Raw genomic sequence first — 17,273 nt, forward strand, 5'->3', positions numbered from 1 at the left:
GAGCCTGACCCAAGCCATGGTATTTTCAATAACCTCATATGCATGTAAAACCTGGACAGTAAATAAGGAAGACCGTAGAAGAATTGATGCTTTTGAGTCATAGTATTGAAGGAGAATATTGAAAGTGCCATGGGCTGCCAAATGAACCAATAGATCTGTTTTGGAAGAAGTGCAGCCAGAGTGCTCCTTACAGGCCAAGATGGCCAAACTTTGTCTCTCACACTTTGGACATATTGTCAGGAGGGAGCAGTCACTGGAGAAGGAGACCATGTTTGGTAAGGTGGAGGGTCAGAGCAAAAGAGGAAGACCCCAACGAGATGGATTGGCCAAGTGGCAGCATTGATGGACTCAAGCGTGGCAACAGTAGTGAGGTTGGCCAAGGATCAGACAGTGTTTCATTCTGCTGTGCATAAGGTCGCTATGGGTCAGTACTGACTCGATGGCACCTAACAACAACAGACATGGTTATGATCATATAGATAACCATACCAGAAAGTAGCTAGTACTATATCCATTTCAAATGAGGAAGTTGAAACTCCCAGTGGTCAAGTAACTTGCCCTGAAGTCCTTCAGATAATAAGAAGACAGGCCAGTATTTGAAGCCATTCTTATCTGACTCTTCCCATTATACTACTTTCTGGTATGGAGCTTCAAGATAATGCACTGGACCCCAAGGTCAGTTTGAACCTCAAAGTCAGTTCAAACCCACCAGCTGCTCCTAAGACACCCTAAGTAGAGTTGCTATGAGTCAGAACTATTCAAAGGCACTTAGCAACAGCAACAAGTTTCCATTGGTTCAATTCCATGATTTCTCAGGTAAAGGTATGTGGTCTTTTACAGACAATAAACTGCTCCAGTATAAGAAGCCCCACGAAAACAGTGATATTGGGTTTATCATTCCAAAATGAGCTGTGGTAATCACATGTAATATCATCGCCATACTCATTGCTGTGAGCTGATTCTGACTCACAGCGATCCCATCCCATAGAACAGAGAAGAATTCCCCAGAGTACCACATCTTTCTGTTGTAGAGCAACTGCTGGGTTCAAACCACCAACTTTTCAGTTCTTAATGAAATACTTAACAGCTATGCCACCAAGTCTCCTTAATCACATGAAATGTGATATTCATATTACCATAAACAACTTTATAACAGCATGATCTATGTAGCAAAATTATTTCTAGGTCACTCAATGGCCTGTTAGTCAATCCCATCTATATTTATTTTAATAAAATAAGAGAAGATAGGACAAAATTGTAATGAGATTGACCAGTAAAGAAATAAGTCGTTGTTGAAGCAAAAGTCAAAGGTGATAGTAAATAGACATATTTTTTAATAATAGCATTAAGCACAAGCATAAGAAACAAAATTAAGATGTGGCTTTATTTAATCAGCATCCTTTAGGGGAATTCATCCTTAAGAGGCAGAATCAAATCAAACAAATCAAATCATGTTATACGTTTCAACTATTTTAGCATAATAAAATTTTCCTCTCCTTCGTTTTACTCAAATGTAAACTGCCCATCTGTTCTACAGTCTGCTTTCTACCTGCTCTATTGTCCCATGGTAGGTTCTTGTTCTTTCATGGCTCTCTTTCTCTGCCTCCCTTGTCATTCCTTTCTGCAGAGATTGATACTAGTCCCAAGTTACTTGGCTTTTTGACCTATTCCAAATAGAGCTCATCTAGACAAATGCAACTCTCCTGGGAAAAAAACAAAACAAAAAAACTCCGAGCCCTCTCTCCTCTTTGCTCATGGTTTATATGAGCTGCTCCCAGGAATCCTTTGTGGGAATAAGTTCATGGAAGAAGAATGGGTGACCCAATTGCCTTAGGTGACATTCCATCTGTGCACTGCTTCTATTCATTGCCAGATGAGGAGGGTCAAGGAAGTCAAACTATATGTGTGCCTGCAAGGAAGCTAATAGACATCAGATTCTGTATTTGCCTTTTACATGAATTAGGCATTTAGGCTATTAAAGGAAGTTTATGAAGATAAAAGCAGATTATTCTGTTATATAATAGTAACTCACTGAATACACGTATGTGTGCATGCATATATATATATATACATAAAGTTCCATAAACTGAGGCTTAAAAGGAATTTGCAAAAAACTTACTCAGCTAACAGAAGCACAGCTGGGATTTGAACTCTGGTTTATTTCAAGCCAGAGTCCTATTCTTAACTATTGCACTATGTAGGGGTCTTGGCAGCTTTGTTCCCAGTGCTGACGCCAAGGTAAATAGTAGGTGCTCAGATGAGTGAGTCTCCACTTCATCTGTGTGGTTGGGATCATATTGTTGTGACTCCTGGGATGAACTGAAGAAGTTCTTCACACAGAGTGGGCTAACAACATTTTTGTGCTGTCTTCTCTCCCTTCACTGGTTAACCGCTGGGCAGCTAACAAAAGACTGGCAATTCAAACCTAGCAACTGTTCCACAGGAGAAGGCTGAAGCAGTCTGATTTCAAAAGCCTGACAGTTTTGGAAATTTTATGGAGCAGTTGTATTCTGTCCTGCAGGGTCACTGTGAGTTGGAATTAACTCAGTGACAGTTGGTTGGGTTTGGTGTGTAACCTCACTATACCTTTTCTTAGTAACATCCATAGGATAAGGCAGTTGGCAAGCATATTATAGCTTACCATCAACAGTAACAGCATAGCAGAACCTATAAAAACATCAGCACTTTAAAAGCATTGTCAATAAAGAGTGGCTAATTATGCTACTTTCCCCAAATTACATTTAATAAATGCCAAGTCCATCCAGAAATAAATTCTCACTTGATTTTAATGCACACTTTAATAGTATTTTGAATTTTAGATGACCATATCAAAAACAATTATAATAGTCTTCTAATAGCCATCACAAAGTTAATCACCAGTCAGAGCAGCAATTTGAGCTATTTCTGTAAATAATGTTCTTAAGGGGGCATCTACCTACTTAAAATAATAAAGTGACCAGGCTAACTGGTCTGATAGAGACAAGTGGCACCCCTAATTTGACGATGGCCTTTAGTCACTCCTCAAGCCTAGAACTGAACTCACTACCACCACTCCAACCCCTCCTCCCACCCCACCCTGTGGATCAACTTTCAGCCAAACCATAGCCAGTCCTTTAAAATGATAACTAATACCAAGGAGGTATGCACGCCTTAGAACAAGCAACCTAAGAGATCAAAAAGGCAGCATTTGTCCAGGGATAAAGCTCAGAAGGCTGAAAGGGAAAGGTAGGAAAGGAGAAGGAATGGAAAAGGTAAACACAGGGAAGATGTGAGGGAATGCTGTTACACTGTGGGGATTGCAGTCAATGCCACAAAATGAAATGTGTATAAATTGTTGTAGGGAAAACAAATTTTCTCTGTAAACTTCCACTCAAATTATAATAAAAAGTTAAACAAAATAAAAAGAGAGAGTTGCTGTGTACCTTTTTGTCAAATCTGGGATGTTCTATAATATCAAGAAAGATAGGCCTTATACTTATGGATGTAGTAGCTCAAAATACCAACTGAGAGGGAAGGACTCTCCACATCAAGGATCAATCCTATCCCCTCTGTACGTACAAAGGGTTGATCTGGACAGGCAACTTAGACATTGGCTACTTAAAAAGGAGGTGGGGGGCAACAAAGGTACAAAGTGACTGGCTTACAAGTTCTAACATGGAGTTTAGTTTCAGAGTGTGAGGAAAGGTAGAACCCTCACTGAATAGTTTTCATCTTGTCTAGACAGGTCTGGTGAAAGGTGATGGGGATAAGATTCTGATGATTCAAAAGTGAGTAATTGTTATCATGACAAACTGTGACTGACACAACATAAAGGTAGAAGTTTTGTAACAAAAAGGGTGTAGTAGTTAACCTTACAGTCCAGGAGCAGAGGACCCTAGGATCATCAAGGGAGAAGAACACATGAGGAATGTGAGACCCTATCCAGAGAAGCAGCAACACCAGAGATGGAGGTAGAGATGATGACATGGAGAGAAAGAGTAGCTGAGGACTCCAGACTCAAAAAGAGAAAGACTGTGTGCTGGCAACCAGGAGGCAGGCTTGCAGAATGTGCCCTTTGGTTGGTTATTTAAATGATTATATATTCCTGAGTGTTTTTGTGTACATGAAAAAAACAAAAAAACAGAGGGTATAGAAGGAAATACTGTTGAATGATGATGCACGGAGGGGATTGTAATCATTGCAATGAAACAAAATGATAGGATGAGTGTAAAACTGATGTGCTCCTGTGTAAACTATCACTCAATTCACAACAAAAATTTTAAAAAGAAAGATAGGCTTACCCTGGAGCGCAAACACAGCCGCTTATACAGGGTGAGGATGGGGCACAAGTGAAGTTCATGGCCAGATTTGCACATGTAGTCTCACAATTTATACCACCAGCTGGTAATTCAGGGTCAGGAAATCTGCAGTCAAAGAACTCTTTTCCTTCTGGGCAGGCATGAACTTTAGAGGGAAAGACACAGATGAAATACTCTTAACTTCTTATTCACTCAATAGGCAAATAGTCACATTGATATACACTTATCATCAAAACAAAATTCAGAATAGAATATTGTTACCATTATGATTAAATGAAAAGCTCTTAATCTATGAGTTTTGGCTGATGAGTTTACGAACACTTCCTAGACAGATTCACTTTAGTCTCCTAAATTTCCAAAATCTGTTTTGAATTTCAAATCCTTAACTGACTTCCCTAAGGCAGTAACTAAACAGCTAGTATATAATTTTCTGAGATCAAGAAGCAGTGTATTTTGATGCATCTAAACATAATTGTCAATTTTTGAAGACTAAGAATTTAAACTTTTACAAAGCCACAGTATTTGTAGCTCTTGTTTTATTGTTATGCAGTTACTGTTTGCATTAGCCCCATTGTACTACAGAAGTGCAGAAGCAGACATAGTTAAAACTGGGAGAGGGGCTATCCTATTCCTCTGGAAAGCTTGTGGGCTATCAGGGATTCAATCAGGTTAGAGTAGACTCTTGAGAAATTCTCTGTGAGAATCAGACCTCTTGGGCTTTCCTTTAGACCCCACCCCCTCCCTCCCCCCACCCTTTTTTTTTTAATTGAGTCATTTTGAAGCAAAAAGAATAAAGAAGGAAAGGTCTTAAAGTTACTGAATATGTCGACATTACATTGAAAAGAAGCACTAGGATGGTATGCTATTGTTGTTGTTGTTCAGTGCCAATGAGTCGATTCCAACCCATAGTGACCCTGTGTAGGATTTCCAAGGAGCAGCTGGTGAGCTTGAACCACCAACCTTGCAGTTCAAATGACTTTGCAGTCTGACGCATTAACCCACAGTGTCATACCAAGATGGTATGAAGCCATATAACATAAATTCAGTGCATAAATTCAAAGCTACTTTATAAAAATTTGTAAATGATCATTCAAATAAGTAGCAAAAGAATAGTTCACAGTTCCTTTTATCAGTATATACCCTTTTTGTCCAATAAAATCAATGAAAGCATTGTTTGTTATTTCGCCTAGAATTTCTCAACTGGAGCTGAGAACTTGAGAATAATATGGTGAAAATAAATAATATAGGAGGAGGCTTCAAAAAGTTTGTGGACAAGACCATTACCTTTTCACTCCATTTTTCCACTAACTTTTTGAAGTCCCCTCATATAAATTCTCTGTTGGCTAATGTGCTGGACCGCAAAGTCATTTGAATTGCAAGGTCGGTGATTCAAGCTCACCAGTCACTCCTTGGAAACCATATGCAGAGTTGCTATGGGTTGGAATTGACTAGATGGCACTTAACAACAACAACCTATAGAGTCTCATACTATAGGTTACTCCTACTATAGGGTGCTGGTGTGGCATTGTAGATGAAGCACTGCACAACAAGGTCGGTTTAAACTGCAAGGTTGGTGGTACAAACTCACTAGCTGCTCCTCAGAAACCCTATACAGGGTCACTATGAGTCGGAACCAACTCTACAACAAAACAACAACTACAGAGTCTCCTAATACACAGGATCTTCAAGAAAGATGTTTAAGTTAAAAATGATAGTCTAGAAAGAGATGGCAGTAGATCTCATTACACACGTCATTTAAAACCACAAATACTCCCTAGAGCTTTGCTACAAATGATGTAGCTCAGAAAACATCGGCATTTGCATTTCCTTGACCATAGATAAAAATGCAGAATCTGAGGCTTCACTTCAGTCTACTGAATCAAAATTTGCAGTTTCACCAGACACCCAAGTGGTTCTCATCAAAGTCTGAGTATCAGTGATCTAGAATAAAGTTTCTCAACCTTTGTGGCAAAAAATAGTTCACAAGTGGTACCTATATACAGACCCTACAGCTCTTAGAGAACTGGGTTGATCTTAAAATAGGCAGCATCCCAGGACTGAACAGTTTTGCTCCTAAGTAGCCTTCTTTGTTGACCCCTGATTGTCCTTACTATAATACTAAGAGTGAGAAGATTGTCCTACAAATACTATAATATTTAATGTGAAAAGTTAGGAAGCATTTGACCTGCTGAGAAACACTCCCAAGGCTACATTCAAGTGCAATGGCAAGGAGGTCTGTGACTTATCAATGTTGTTTGCCCAAAGAATAGGGCAGTATTAGAGGCAACCTTCTGCTTCAGGAAGACATCTAAACCTTACCAGTAGAGGGTGTTGCCGATTCATCACATTGCACAGTTCCATTTGAACACTGGCTAGTGGAAGTAAATAAATAGTTAATTTATTAACCCAAATCTCAGGCTTTTTTGTATATCAAAATCAATCTGACATTCAATAACTGAGTGAATACAGACATAAATAATTTTTCTCCACAGAATGTTTTACAAATAATTTATTCAGCTCTAAATTAACGACTCAGGTCAATTTCAAATATTTACAATTAGTCAAACAAATATTTATAGGACACCTATATATATGAACACCTATATATACAATAGACTTAGACGATGCAAAGACCAAAATTCATAGTTTTTGACCAAGTGACTATATCCTAGTGGGAAAGAAAAACATAAAAGTAAAATAAAGACAGTATGACACATGCAATGTAGAATTATGCTTAAAATATATGTGAAACAAAAATATTTAATCTGTTGGTATCTGACATCAGAGCAATCAAAGGAATGCAGTTGTAAAGAATAAATGGACCTTAATTTTCAATAACCTCATATGCATGTGAAAGCTGGACAGTGAATAAGGAAGACCATAGAAGAATTGATGCTTTTGAGTTATGGTGTTGGGGGAGAATACTGAAAGTGCATGGGTTGCCAAAAGAACAAACAGATCCATTCTGGAAGAAGTGCAGCCAGAGTGTTCCTTAGAGGCCAAGATGGTCAAACTTCGTTTCTCATACATAGGACATATTGTCAGGAGGGACCAGTTGCTGGAGAAGGATATCATGTTTGGTAAGGTGGAGGGTCAGAGAAAAAGAGTACCATCCCCAATGAGATGGATTGGCCAAGTATCAGCATCGATGGACTCAAGTGTGGCAACAGTAGTGAGGTTGGCCCAGGATGAGGCAGTGTTTTGTTCTGCTGTGCATAGGGTCACTATGAGTCGATACTGACTCAATGGCACCTAACAACAACAACAACATGAATAATGTAAGATGGTTTTATCATTCAGTAGAGACGTGTAAAACCATAAAGGGGAAAGCATAGTTCTGTGTAAAATAAAGTGCAAGGAGAGAAGTTATAGGAGCTGCAGATGGCACAATAGACAGAGGCCAGCTCCTATGAGGAAGTCAACAATTTATTCCTTAAGTGAGTGATTAAAGATGTTCAACAAAGAAGTAATATATTTGGATTTGAATTTTAGAAATTTTCTTTTGGCAGCAGTATGGAAGATAAAGTAGAGTCATGTTTTCCTTATGACTTAAGTTCTAAAGCCTGGCATAAGGCAAAATAATGATAATAACTAAAATTAATTTTGAATATTCCTCTGGAAGATAACATGATAGGGTGCAAACTACCCATTCTCAATAGCACCAACACGGACAGTTTGTTCAATATGAGACCATACCATGTGTTCTATATTTGAGTTCTGATGAAGAAGTAACTCATGTATAAGAGAATGTCCACATGAAAAGGGTGTTTATCTAACAGGGGGCCAAAATATGAAAACTTGTTAGATATTCGCAACACATTGATTTTCTGAGTCTGGAAGATCAGGACCATAGTCTCAGGGGACACCATGGTCAATTGGCATAACGTAGTCTACAAAGGCAATATTCTACATCCTATTTTAATGAGCGTGACTGAGATCTTTAAAAGTTCATTAGTGGTCATCGAAGGTGCAACTATTGGTCTCTCCCGGACAGGATGAAAGAAAAGTGATGAAAACTGAACATGCTTGGAAACAATTAGTCCAATGGATTAATGTTCCACATGAGTATCATTCTCCATAACCCTGAGAACAGAAGAACTAGATGGTTCCCAGCTACCACTACCAACTGCACTGAAAGGAACACATAAGAAGGTCCTGGATAGAGAGAAAAAAATGTGCAGCAAAGCTCAAAATCAGTATTGGATGGAGACTGCTGCAACCCTGAGATTATGGCCATCCTTCAGGTCTGGAATTGAACTCATCCCCCAGGTCAATTTTCAGTCAAGGAATAGAACGTTATATTGTGAGAACAACAACACTAGTGAGACACACATACCACAGAGTAGTCATCACTTGAGACAGAAAGGGTAGCATTTACCTAAGGACAAAATTTAGAAGTGGTGGGGGAAAGAAAGAGGAAAGGAAAGAAGAGACACAGGAAGGCCATAGGGTAAGTAAAGTTACACAGGGGATTGCAACTGAGATTAAACAAAGGAGACCTGGCGTGGTGCTGTAGGATAATGTACTAGACTTCAAAGTCAGTTTCATTTGCAAGGTCAGTGGTTCAATCTCAAAAGTTGCTCTTTAGAAACCCTATATTGGTCAAAACCAACTTGATGTCACTTAACAACAACATACTTTATTGATTGTAAAACTGATGAACTGCTTTGTAAACTTCCACTCAATTCAGAATAAAAAGTTTAAAAAAAAAAAAAAAACTCCCAAAGGGAAAGCATGGAAATATGCTTATGCATCACTAACCATTAGAATAACACTGAGATGTGATTCACTCAAACTAAATGGCATAGAAGACCCAAAGCAGACAGAAACAGTCACAGACCCAGATCTTCCATAGCACACTAATTTGAGACATATGCTTTTTGAGAGTGGAATGGCAGATAAGGTCATCCAAATTAACTGAATTTTTCTTTTTCTCATAGTGATAAATGCTTACATTGTTTTTTCTATTACATAAGTAAATTCAATTAATTTAAATTCAATTAATTTAAATTTTAGCTGGATAGAAGTGAGCAAGACTGAAGGCACAAAGCCCATTGAGTAAGGTCCAAAGGATGAGAGTGTGTATGAGATGGCTAAAGCAGTGTGATGGAAAAGAAGAAATAGATTTGAACTACATATAAAAGCAAAACCCCCAATCTTTAAGGATTTATTGAAGAGGGGTGTTGAGTAAGTTGAAAATGACTACTTGATCTCTAGCTTAGAAAAGCATGTATATTAGCACAATCTGCTAGAGAAACACTTTCACCATACTTATTCAATCTGTATACTGGACAAAGGAGTCCAAATGGAGCCTGGTGTGGCGCTATGAGTTAATGCACCAGACTGCAAAGCCATTTGAACTGCAAGGTCAGCTCTACAGGGTCGCTATGGGTCAGAACCAATTAGACAGCACTTCACAACAAATACTGGAAAAATAATCCAAAAAGTTGACTTATATGAATAAGAACATGGCATAAGGACTGGAGGAAATCTCATTAACAACCTGTGATATGCTGATGTCATAGCCTTACCTCCTGGGAATGAAGAGAACTTAAAATATTTACTAATGAAGATCAAAGACCAATTTTCAGTATGGGTTGCACCTCAACCTAAAAAAAACAAAAGTCCTCACAACCGGAACAATAAATAACATTACAATGAATGAGAAAAGATTGAATTTGCCAAAGCCTAGTTTGGATCCACCATTAACATTAATGGAAGCAGTAGTCACAAAATTAAACAACATACAGCTTCAGGTAAATCTGAGGCAAAAGACTTCTTTAAAGTGTAAAAAAGCAAAGCTGTCAGTTTAATGAGTAAAGAGAGGCTGTCCCAAGACATGCAAAAATTGGACACTGAATAGGGAACACTGTAGAAAAAGTCAGTGCATTTGAATTATGGTATTGGCAATGAATATTGAAAGCACCATAGACGGCCAAAAGAACAAACAAATATTTCCTGAAAAAAGTACAACTAGAGTGCTCATTAGAAGCAAAGATGGAGGGCAGAAACCAAGGGATCATCTGACTGAGAAGGCCAGAAACAGAAAGAGGTGTGCCTGTGGATACAGCTTAGAAGAGGCACTTCAGACCACAGGACTGTATCCTGAACGTTTCTGATCCTGAATTGTAACTTGTTAACTTCCCTGATAAACTCTGTAATACTTCATCGTATACTTCAAGGTAGCATAGTATTCCATTGTGTGGAGAAGAGGCATTCTTGATTGAAGAATTGCTGGGTTGTTTCTGGGTTGTTTCTGATCCTGAATTGTACCCTGTTCACTTTCCTAATAAACCCAATAATAAGCAAAGCAAAGGCTGAGGAGCCACAGGGCTGAGAGGCCAAAGACCAGAGTGACGTGGGTCTTCAGTACGGCAGAGAAGAGGCATTCCTGACTGGAGAACTGCTGTATCCTGAGCTGTTTCTGATACTGAGTTGTACCCTGTTCATTTCCCTAATAAACCCATAATCGTTGACAAGACAATTCTTTTGCTTTCAAGTGACGTATGTCTGCAGTCAACTACAGGCCAAGAAGTTGGCTCTGCTGATCTTGACTAGGCTTTTAGAACCTGTAGTCCAGTGGAGAAGATGGAAGTCAGGAGTGGAACACATCATTTGGATGCCAAGATCCGTGTGCATTGAACCTCTTTGGCCCAGGAACAGAAAGCTGTGGCATCAGAGAAGTGGTAAAGGGGCAGCAGCAACAGAATCAAAGCCAGAGCATGAGACAGAGTACTGGGTTTCTCAGGCCACAGAACAAGTAAAGCTGAGTGACTTTGGGGCAGGAGGGGTTGCTTGCAGAGTGGCACTTAATTGAGGGAGCTAGGTTTGCTAACCCATGGAGCTAGAGCCAAGTGCCTTCAGGCCTCATGAGGCTCATAACGGAATGCTGTGCCCTGTGATCTTTTATCAGAAGCCATAAAAGAGCGTTGCAACATTGCCTGGATGGAGAGAGGCCTTTCTGAGGGCAGGGCAGAGGAGAGTCTGCCTTGACCTGAAGAACTATGCTCTGAACATTTTCTGATTCTGCATTGTAACCTGTTCCTTTATAGAACTCTTAACTGTGGGAAAAAAAGAAAAAGAGGAAGCAAGGTTGGTGAGACTTTGAATCTCATACTTCGGACACATTGCTAGGAAGGACCAGTTTTTGGAGAAAGACACTATGCTTGGTAAAGTGGAGGGTCAGCAAAAAAGAGGAAGACCCTCAATGAGATGGTTTGGCAGAGTTGCAATAGCAATAGGCTCAAGTGTAACAACAACTGGGAGGATGGGGCAGGATCCAGCAGTGTTTCATTATGTTGTGCATAGGGTCCTATGAGCCTAAACCAACTCAATGGCACCTAACACAACAAAACATTACAGAAACTACCAAGAGCTGGTTGTCTTTGTACCTTGATCTGGAAACTGAGCATCAATAATAATATGCTACAATGAAATACACAAAGTCATTGTACCAAAAGGAAATTGGTAATGTTCGACCATTTCAAGAGGTAGTATATGATCAAGAGCCAGTGATACTCAGGGAGGAAGTCCAAAGTGCATTGAAGGAATTGGCAAAGAAAAAGGCACCAGGAATTGATGGAATACAACTTGAAATCTTCCAAAAAAGTGAGGCGGCAAAGGAGGTGCTCACTCACTTCTCCCAAGAAATTTGGAAGACAACTATCTGGCCGACTGATTAGAAGAGATCCATATTTGTGCCCATTCCAAAGAGAGGTGGCCCAATGGAATGCGGAAATCTTCGGACAATCTCTTTGATATCCCATGTGAGTAAAGTTTTTCTAAAGGTAATACAAAAACAGCTGCAAGCATACATTGACAGAGAACTTCCAGAGGTTCAAGCTGGATTCAGAAGAGGCCGGGGAACGAGAGATATCATTGCTGATGTCCGATGGATCTTGGCTGAAAGCAGAGAATATCAAAAGGATGTTTACCTATGCTTTATTGACTATGCGAAGGCTTTCTATTGTGTGGATCATGACAATCTATGGACAACATTGAGAAGTATGAGTATTCCAGAACACTTAATTGTGCTCATGAGGAATCTGTACCTGGACCAAGAAGCAGTTGTTTGAACAGAGCATGGGAACACTGAATGTTTTAAAATTAAGAAAGGTGTGTGAGAAGGTTCTATTATTTCACCATAATTATTCAGCCTGTATGCTGAGCAAATAATATGAGAAGCTGGGTTCTATGAAAAAAATAAACGTGGCATCAGGATTGGAGGAAGACTCATTAACAACCTGCGATATGCAGATGATATAACCTTGCTTGCTGAAAGTGAAGAGGACTTAAAACATTTACTGATGAAAATCAAAGAGTACACCCTTCGGTATGGATTACATCTTAATGTAAAGAAAACAAAAATCCTCACCACTAGACCAATAAACAACATTCTTATCAACAGAGAAAAGATTGAAGTTGTCAAGGACTTCATTCTTCTTGGATCAACTATCAACACTCACAGAAGAAGCAGTCAAGAAATCAGAGGGCGTATTGCATTAAGCAAATCTGGTGCACAAGACCTTTTTAAAGTGTTGAAGAGCAAAGATGTCAGCTTGAGGACTAAGGTGAGCCTGACCCAAGTAGTGGTATTTTCAATAACCTCATATGGATGTGAAAGCTGGACAGTGAACAAGGAAGATCATAGAATAATTGATGCCTTTGAATTATGATGTTGGCGGAGAATACTAAAAGTGCCATGGGCTGCCAAAAGAACCAATAGATCTGTTTTGGAAGAAGTGCAGCCAGAGTGTTCCTTAGAGGCCAAGATGGCCAAACTTCATCTCTCATACTTTGGACATATTGTCCAGAGGGAACAGTCGCTGGAGAAGGATGTCATGCTGGGTAAGATGGAGGGTCAGAGAAAAAGAGGAAGACCCCCAACGAGATGAATTGGCCAGGTGGCATCATTGATGGCATCAAGTGTGGCAGCGGTAGTGAGGTTGGCCCAGGATCGGACATTGTTTCGTTCTGCTGTGCATGGGTTCGCTATAAGTCGGTTCCAACTCAATGGCACCTAACAACAACAACAACAACAATAACAACAGTAAAATAGGCTTACTGGGGAGACTTTGTAGTATATAGGACCTTAGGTGGGACCCTGAGTCACATCCATAATCTTCTGAGGTAGGATATTTCCACTTGAAAGGACAAGCAGACCAGCCTAGAACAGCTAGAGGAACAGAAGATACTTCTAAAAAGAAAGACCAGCAGGAAAAATCCAAAAATCAAAAATGACAGTCTGATTTGCTACTACAAGAACAAGTAAGTTGTTCACCAGGGAGCCATTAGGCAAGCAATCAAGTCCCTCTAAGCCTGAAACTCAAAGAGGACACATGAGCAGGCATGTAAGCTTGTTGGCAACCACGTTGGTCTGCTGGTGAGTGGAAGAGGAGGGAAGGCAGCAATGAAGAAAGGGGCTGAGTTCAAACATGTTCCATAGACCCCTGTTAACCTGGAGATGAGAGAGAGAAGCAGAAGGGCTGGTGGGTCCAAAGTGTAGTGAGACTTGGGGACTCCTGAGCCCATGGACAAGGACATAGCCATGGAGGGCTATAGCTGAGAGTGCAGCATCCAGTTGATATGAAGTGAGGGGAGATAGAGAAGAATGCCCAAACTTGTAGATAAAACCCATTTGACCATCTTTTATGGCTTGATGATAACTAGAAAAAAAACAGGTTCTGGTAAAGGAAACAAGTGTAAATTCCTACAATTTGATGAATTTGTTCTATACTTATGGATGTAGTAGCTCAAAATACTGAGAGGGAAGGAATCTTCTCATCAAAGATTGCTCCCATCCCCTCTGTACACACGGTTAATAGGAATAGGCAGCTTAGACATTGGCTACCCAAAGTGGGGGGTATAAAGGCACAAAATGACTGGCTTACAAGTTTTCACGAGGGAGTTTAGTTAGTGTGTGGGGAAGGCAGAATCCCTACTGAATAGGCCTCATCTTGTCTAGATGGGTCTGGTGAAAAGATACGGGAATAAGATACTTATGATTCAACAGTGCTTACTTGTTATCAGACTCATTGCGACCATCACAACAGTAAAGGTAGAAGTTCTGTAACAAAAAGGTGGGAGTAGTAAATCTTATATTCCAGGAACAGAGGACCCTATGACCATCAAGGAAGAAAAGCATGAGTGGAATATGGGACCCTATCCAGAGAAGCTGCAATACCAGAGATGGAGGCAGAGATGAGGACATGGAGAGAGAAAGCAGCAGATGACTCTAGACTCATGGAAAGAGAAACACTGTGTGCTTGTGGCCAGGAGGCAGGCTTGTAGAATGTGCCTCTTTGGTTGTTTAAACAATTATATATTCCTGAGTGGTTTTGTGTACATCAAAGAAAACAAACAAACAATAACACACAAAAAAAACCAGAGGGAGTAGAAGCAAATATTGTTGAATGATGAGACTGGAATCATTGCAATGATTGTAATCACTGTAAATGGAGAAGATTGTAATTATTGTACTGAAACAATGAGTGTAAAATTGATGTTCTCCCATGTAAATGATCACTCAATTACAATAAAAACTTAAATAATAATAAGAAGAATATGCTATAAGCATAAAATAAACTGTAGAAAAAAAGTCAACAGCAGAGCAAACATTACAGAGTCATATTGTCTGGAATTGAATCCCAATTTTATTACCAATCAGCTTTGTGATCTGTACTTAAACAAGTTACTTATCTGTTTTGTGCCTTACTTTCCTCATCTATAAACTGGGTATACAGCTCTCGTCCCTATCTCTTAAGATTATGGGGATGAGTAAGTATTTAAATAGACATAGAACACTTGGAATGGTTTCAGGACAACAGCAGGTATGCAGTAAGGTCAGATATCATTTTTACTGCTACATTATTATATTATTAGTACTATTATACCATCTTGGTGTGGCATTGTAGGATAAGCACTGAACTGCTTACCACAAGGTCAGTGGTTCAAACCCACCAGCTGCTCCTCAGAAAACCTATACAGGGTCGTTATGAGTATGGCTGACTTAAACAGCACTTACAATGACAGCATCGCTATCACATTTAGGCATCTTTGGAGCAACTAAGAGAGGTTGTAGTTGTTATTCTTATGTGCTGTGGAGTCGGTTCCAACTTATAGTGACCCTGTACAGGATTTCCAAGGCTGTAAATCTTTATGGGAGCAGAAAGCCTCATCTTTCTTCCACGGAACAGCTGGTAGTTTTGAACTGCTGTCCCTGAGGTTCACAGCCCGATTCGTAACCACTACGCTACCAGAGAGAGGTCAGGAACTAGATAAAGAGAGGTGTGGATGGATGCATGGATGTGCCTGAATTTTAACAGACACATTACAACTTAAGTGAATGTTATCTCATGAATGAGTGCTATTTCACTAGAACACAAGTGACTCATGTCCCTGGGGAGAAGACACATTGTGTGACATTGTTCAGACCAATTTTGGAGTTGCTTTATTGAGTCGGTAGGTAACTCATAAAACTAAAGCCACCACAGAAACTTTTAGTATTTCAATACCTATCTCACACTCAACATTTCTTTGAGAACTAAGACTGATCAAAGGACTTCCTTTTATCTTGTGAGACAATTAAATTCACAATTTTTTGTGTGTCTAGTTATAACTAGTCAACTGGCATAGCATAGTCTAAAAAGACAATATTCCATGTTGAAATGCAATTTATCTATATTGATTTAAAGGTAATGGTAAGGTTATGTTTATTTTTTTGATTACAGAAGTCATAATTAAATGTATAAGTTTATCATTTGTCAAGTACAGTGATTATTACTGGAACTTACCACAAGCCTGAGGGTGTTGGGATGAGCTCTCCTGGTTGATAAATGCTACCCCTATAATGACAACGACAGTGAAATCTGTAAATAAAAAAGAACAAAAGGTTAAATTAAGAAGATATAAATTAAAATTTATATATATACATAATATATATAATTCTTAAATTATATATATGTGTATGGAGTCCTGGTGTGGTACTGGAAGACAAGCATTTGATGCTAACCATAATGTTGGTGGTTCAAACCCACCAGTAGCTCTTTGCAAATACTATATAGGGTCACTATGAATTCGAATGACTCAACAGCACTTAACACGTGTATAACAACAACATGTGTACATGTATACATATATGCGGCGCTTTGGGTTAATGCGCCAGACGGCAAAGCTGTCTGCAAGGTTGGCGGTTCAAGCTCACCAGCTGCTCCTCAGAAACCCTATCCCGGGTCGCTATGGGTTGGAACTGACTCAATGGCACTTAACAACAACTACATAGATATACACATATATATGTATGTAAGGAGCTCTGGTAGCGTAGTGGTTATGAATCGGGCTGCAAATCTCACAGTCAGCAGTTCAAAACTACCAGCTGTTCTGCAGGAGAAAGATGATGCTTTCTACTCTCGTAAAGATTTACAGCCACGGAAATACTGTACTGGGTCGCTATGAGTGGAAACCAACTCCACAGCACATAACAACAACAACATATATGTATGTATGTGTATATTTATATTTATGAGAGAGAGATACCTGGTGTGACGCTATGGGTTAATGCACTAGACTGCAAGGCTGATTTGAATCTCAAGGTTGGCAGTTCAAGCTTACCGGCCATTCGTCAGAAACCCTATACAGAGTCGCTATGAGTCAGAACCGACTGGATGGTACTTAAGAACAAGAAATATATATATATATATATACACACACACACACACACATATTACTGTTAGGACTCCATACATGTATATGTAGCGCTGTGGGTTAATACGCTGTACTAAAAGGTCAGTTTGAACTGCAAAGTTGGCAGTTTAAACTTACCAGCTGCTCCTTGGAAACCCTGTACAGGATTGCTATGGGTCTGAACTGATTCGATGGCACTTAACATCAACTATATGAAATATATGCAATTATATATATATGTTGTTGTTGTTGTTATGTGCCATCGAGTCGGTTCCGACCCATAGCGACCCTGTA

General features: G+C 39.5%; 1 protein-coding gene across 1 annotated transcript in view; it reads right to left on the minus strand.

Annotated features, from left to right (window-relative positions):
• The window catches only part of OTOGL (otogelin-like), a 233,420-nt gene that overhangs the window by 141,037 nt on the left and 75,110 nt on the right, over positions 1-17,273 (minus strand). Inside the window, exons 17-19 of the mRNA XM_006871844.1 lie at positions 16,091-16,165; positions 6,618-6,670; positions 4,281-4,443 (exon numbers count right to left, since the gene is read on the minus strand). Of these exons, the coding sequence (XP_006871906.1) occupies positions 4,281-4,443; positions 6,618-6,670; positions 16,091-16,165 (291 nt within the window). The remainder of the gene's footprint in view (positions 1-4,280; positions 4,444-6,617; positions 6,671-16,090; positions 16,166-17,273) is intronic.

The sequence above is a fragment of the Chrysochloris asiatica genome, unplaced genomic scaffold, assembly GCF_000296735.1.
Source record: "Chrysochloris asiatica unplaced genomic scaffold, ChrAsi1.0 scaffold00175, whole genome shotgun sequence".
In the NCBI taxonomy this organism is placed as follows: Eukaryota; Metazoa; Chordata; class Mammalia; order Afrosoricida; family Chrysochloridae; genus Chrysochloris; species Chrysochloris asiatica.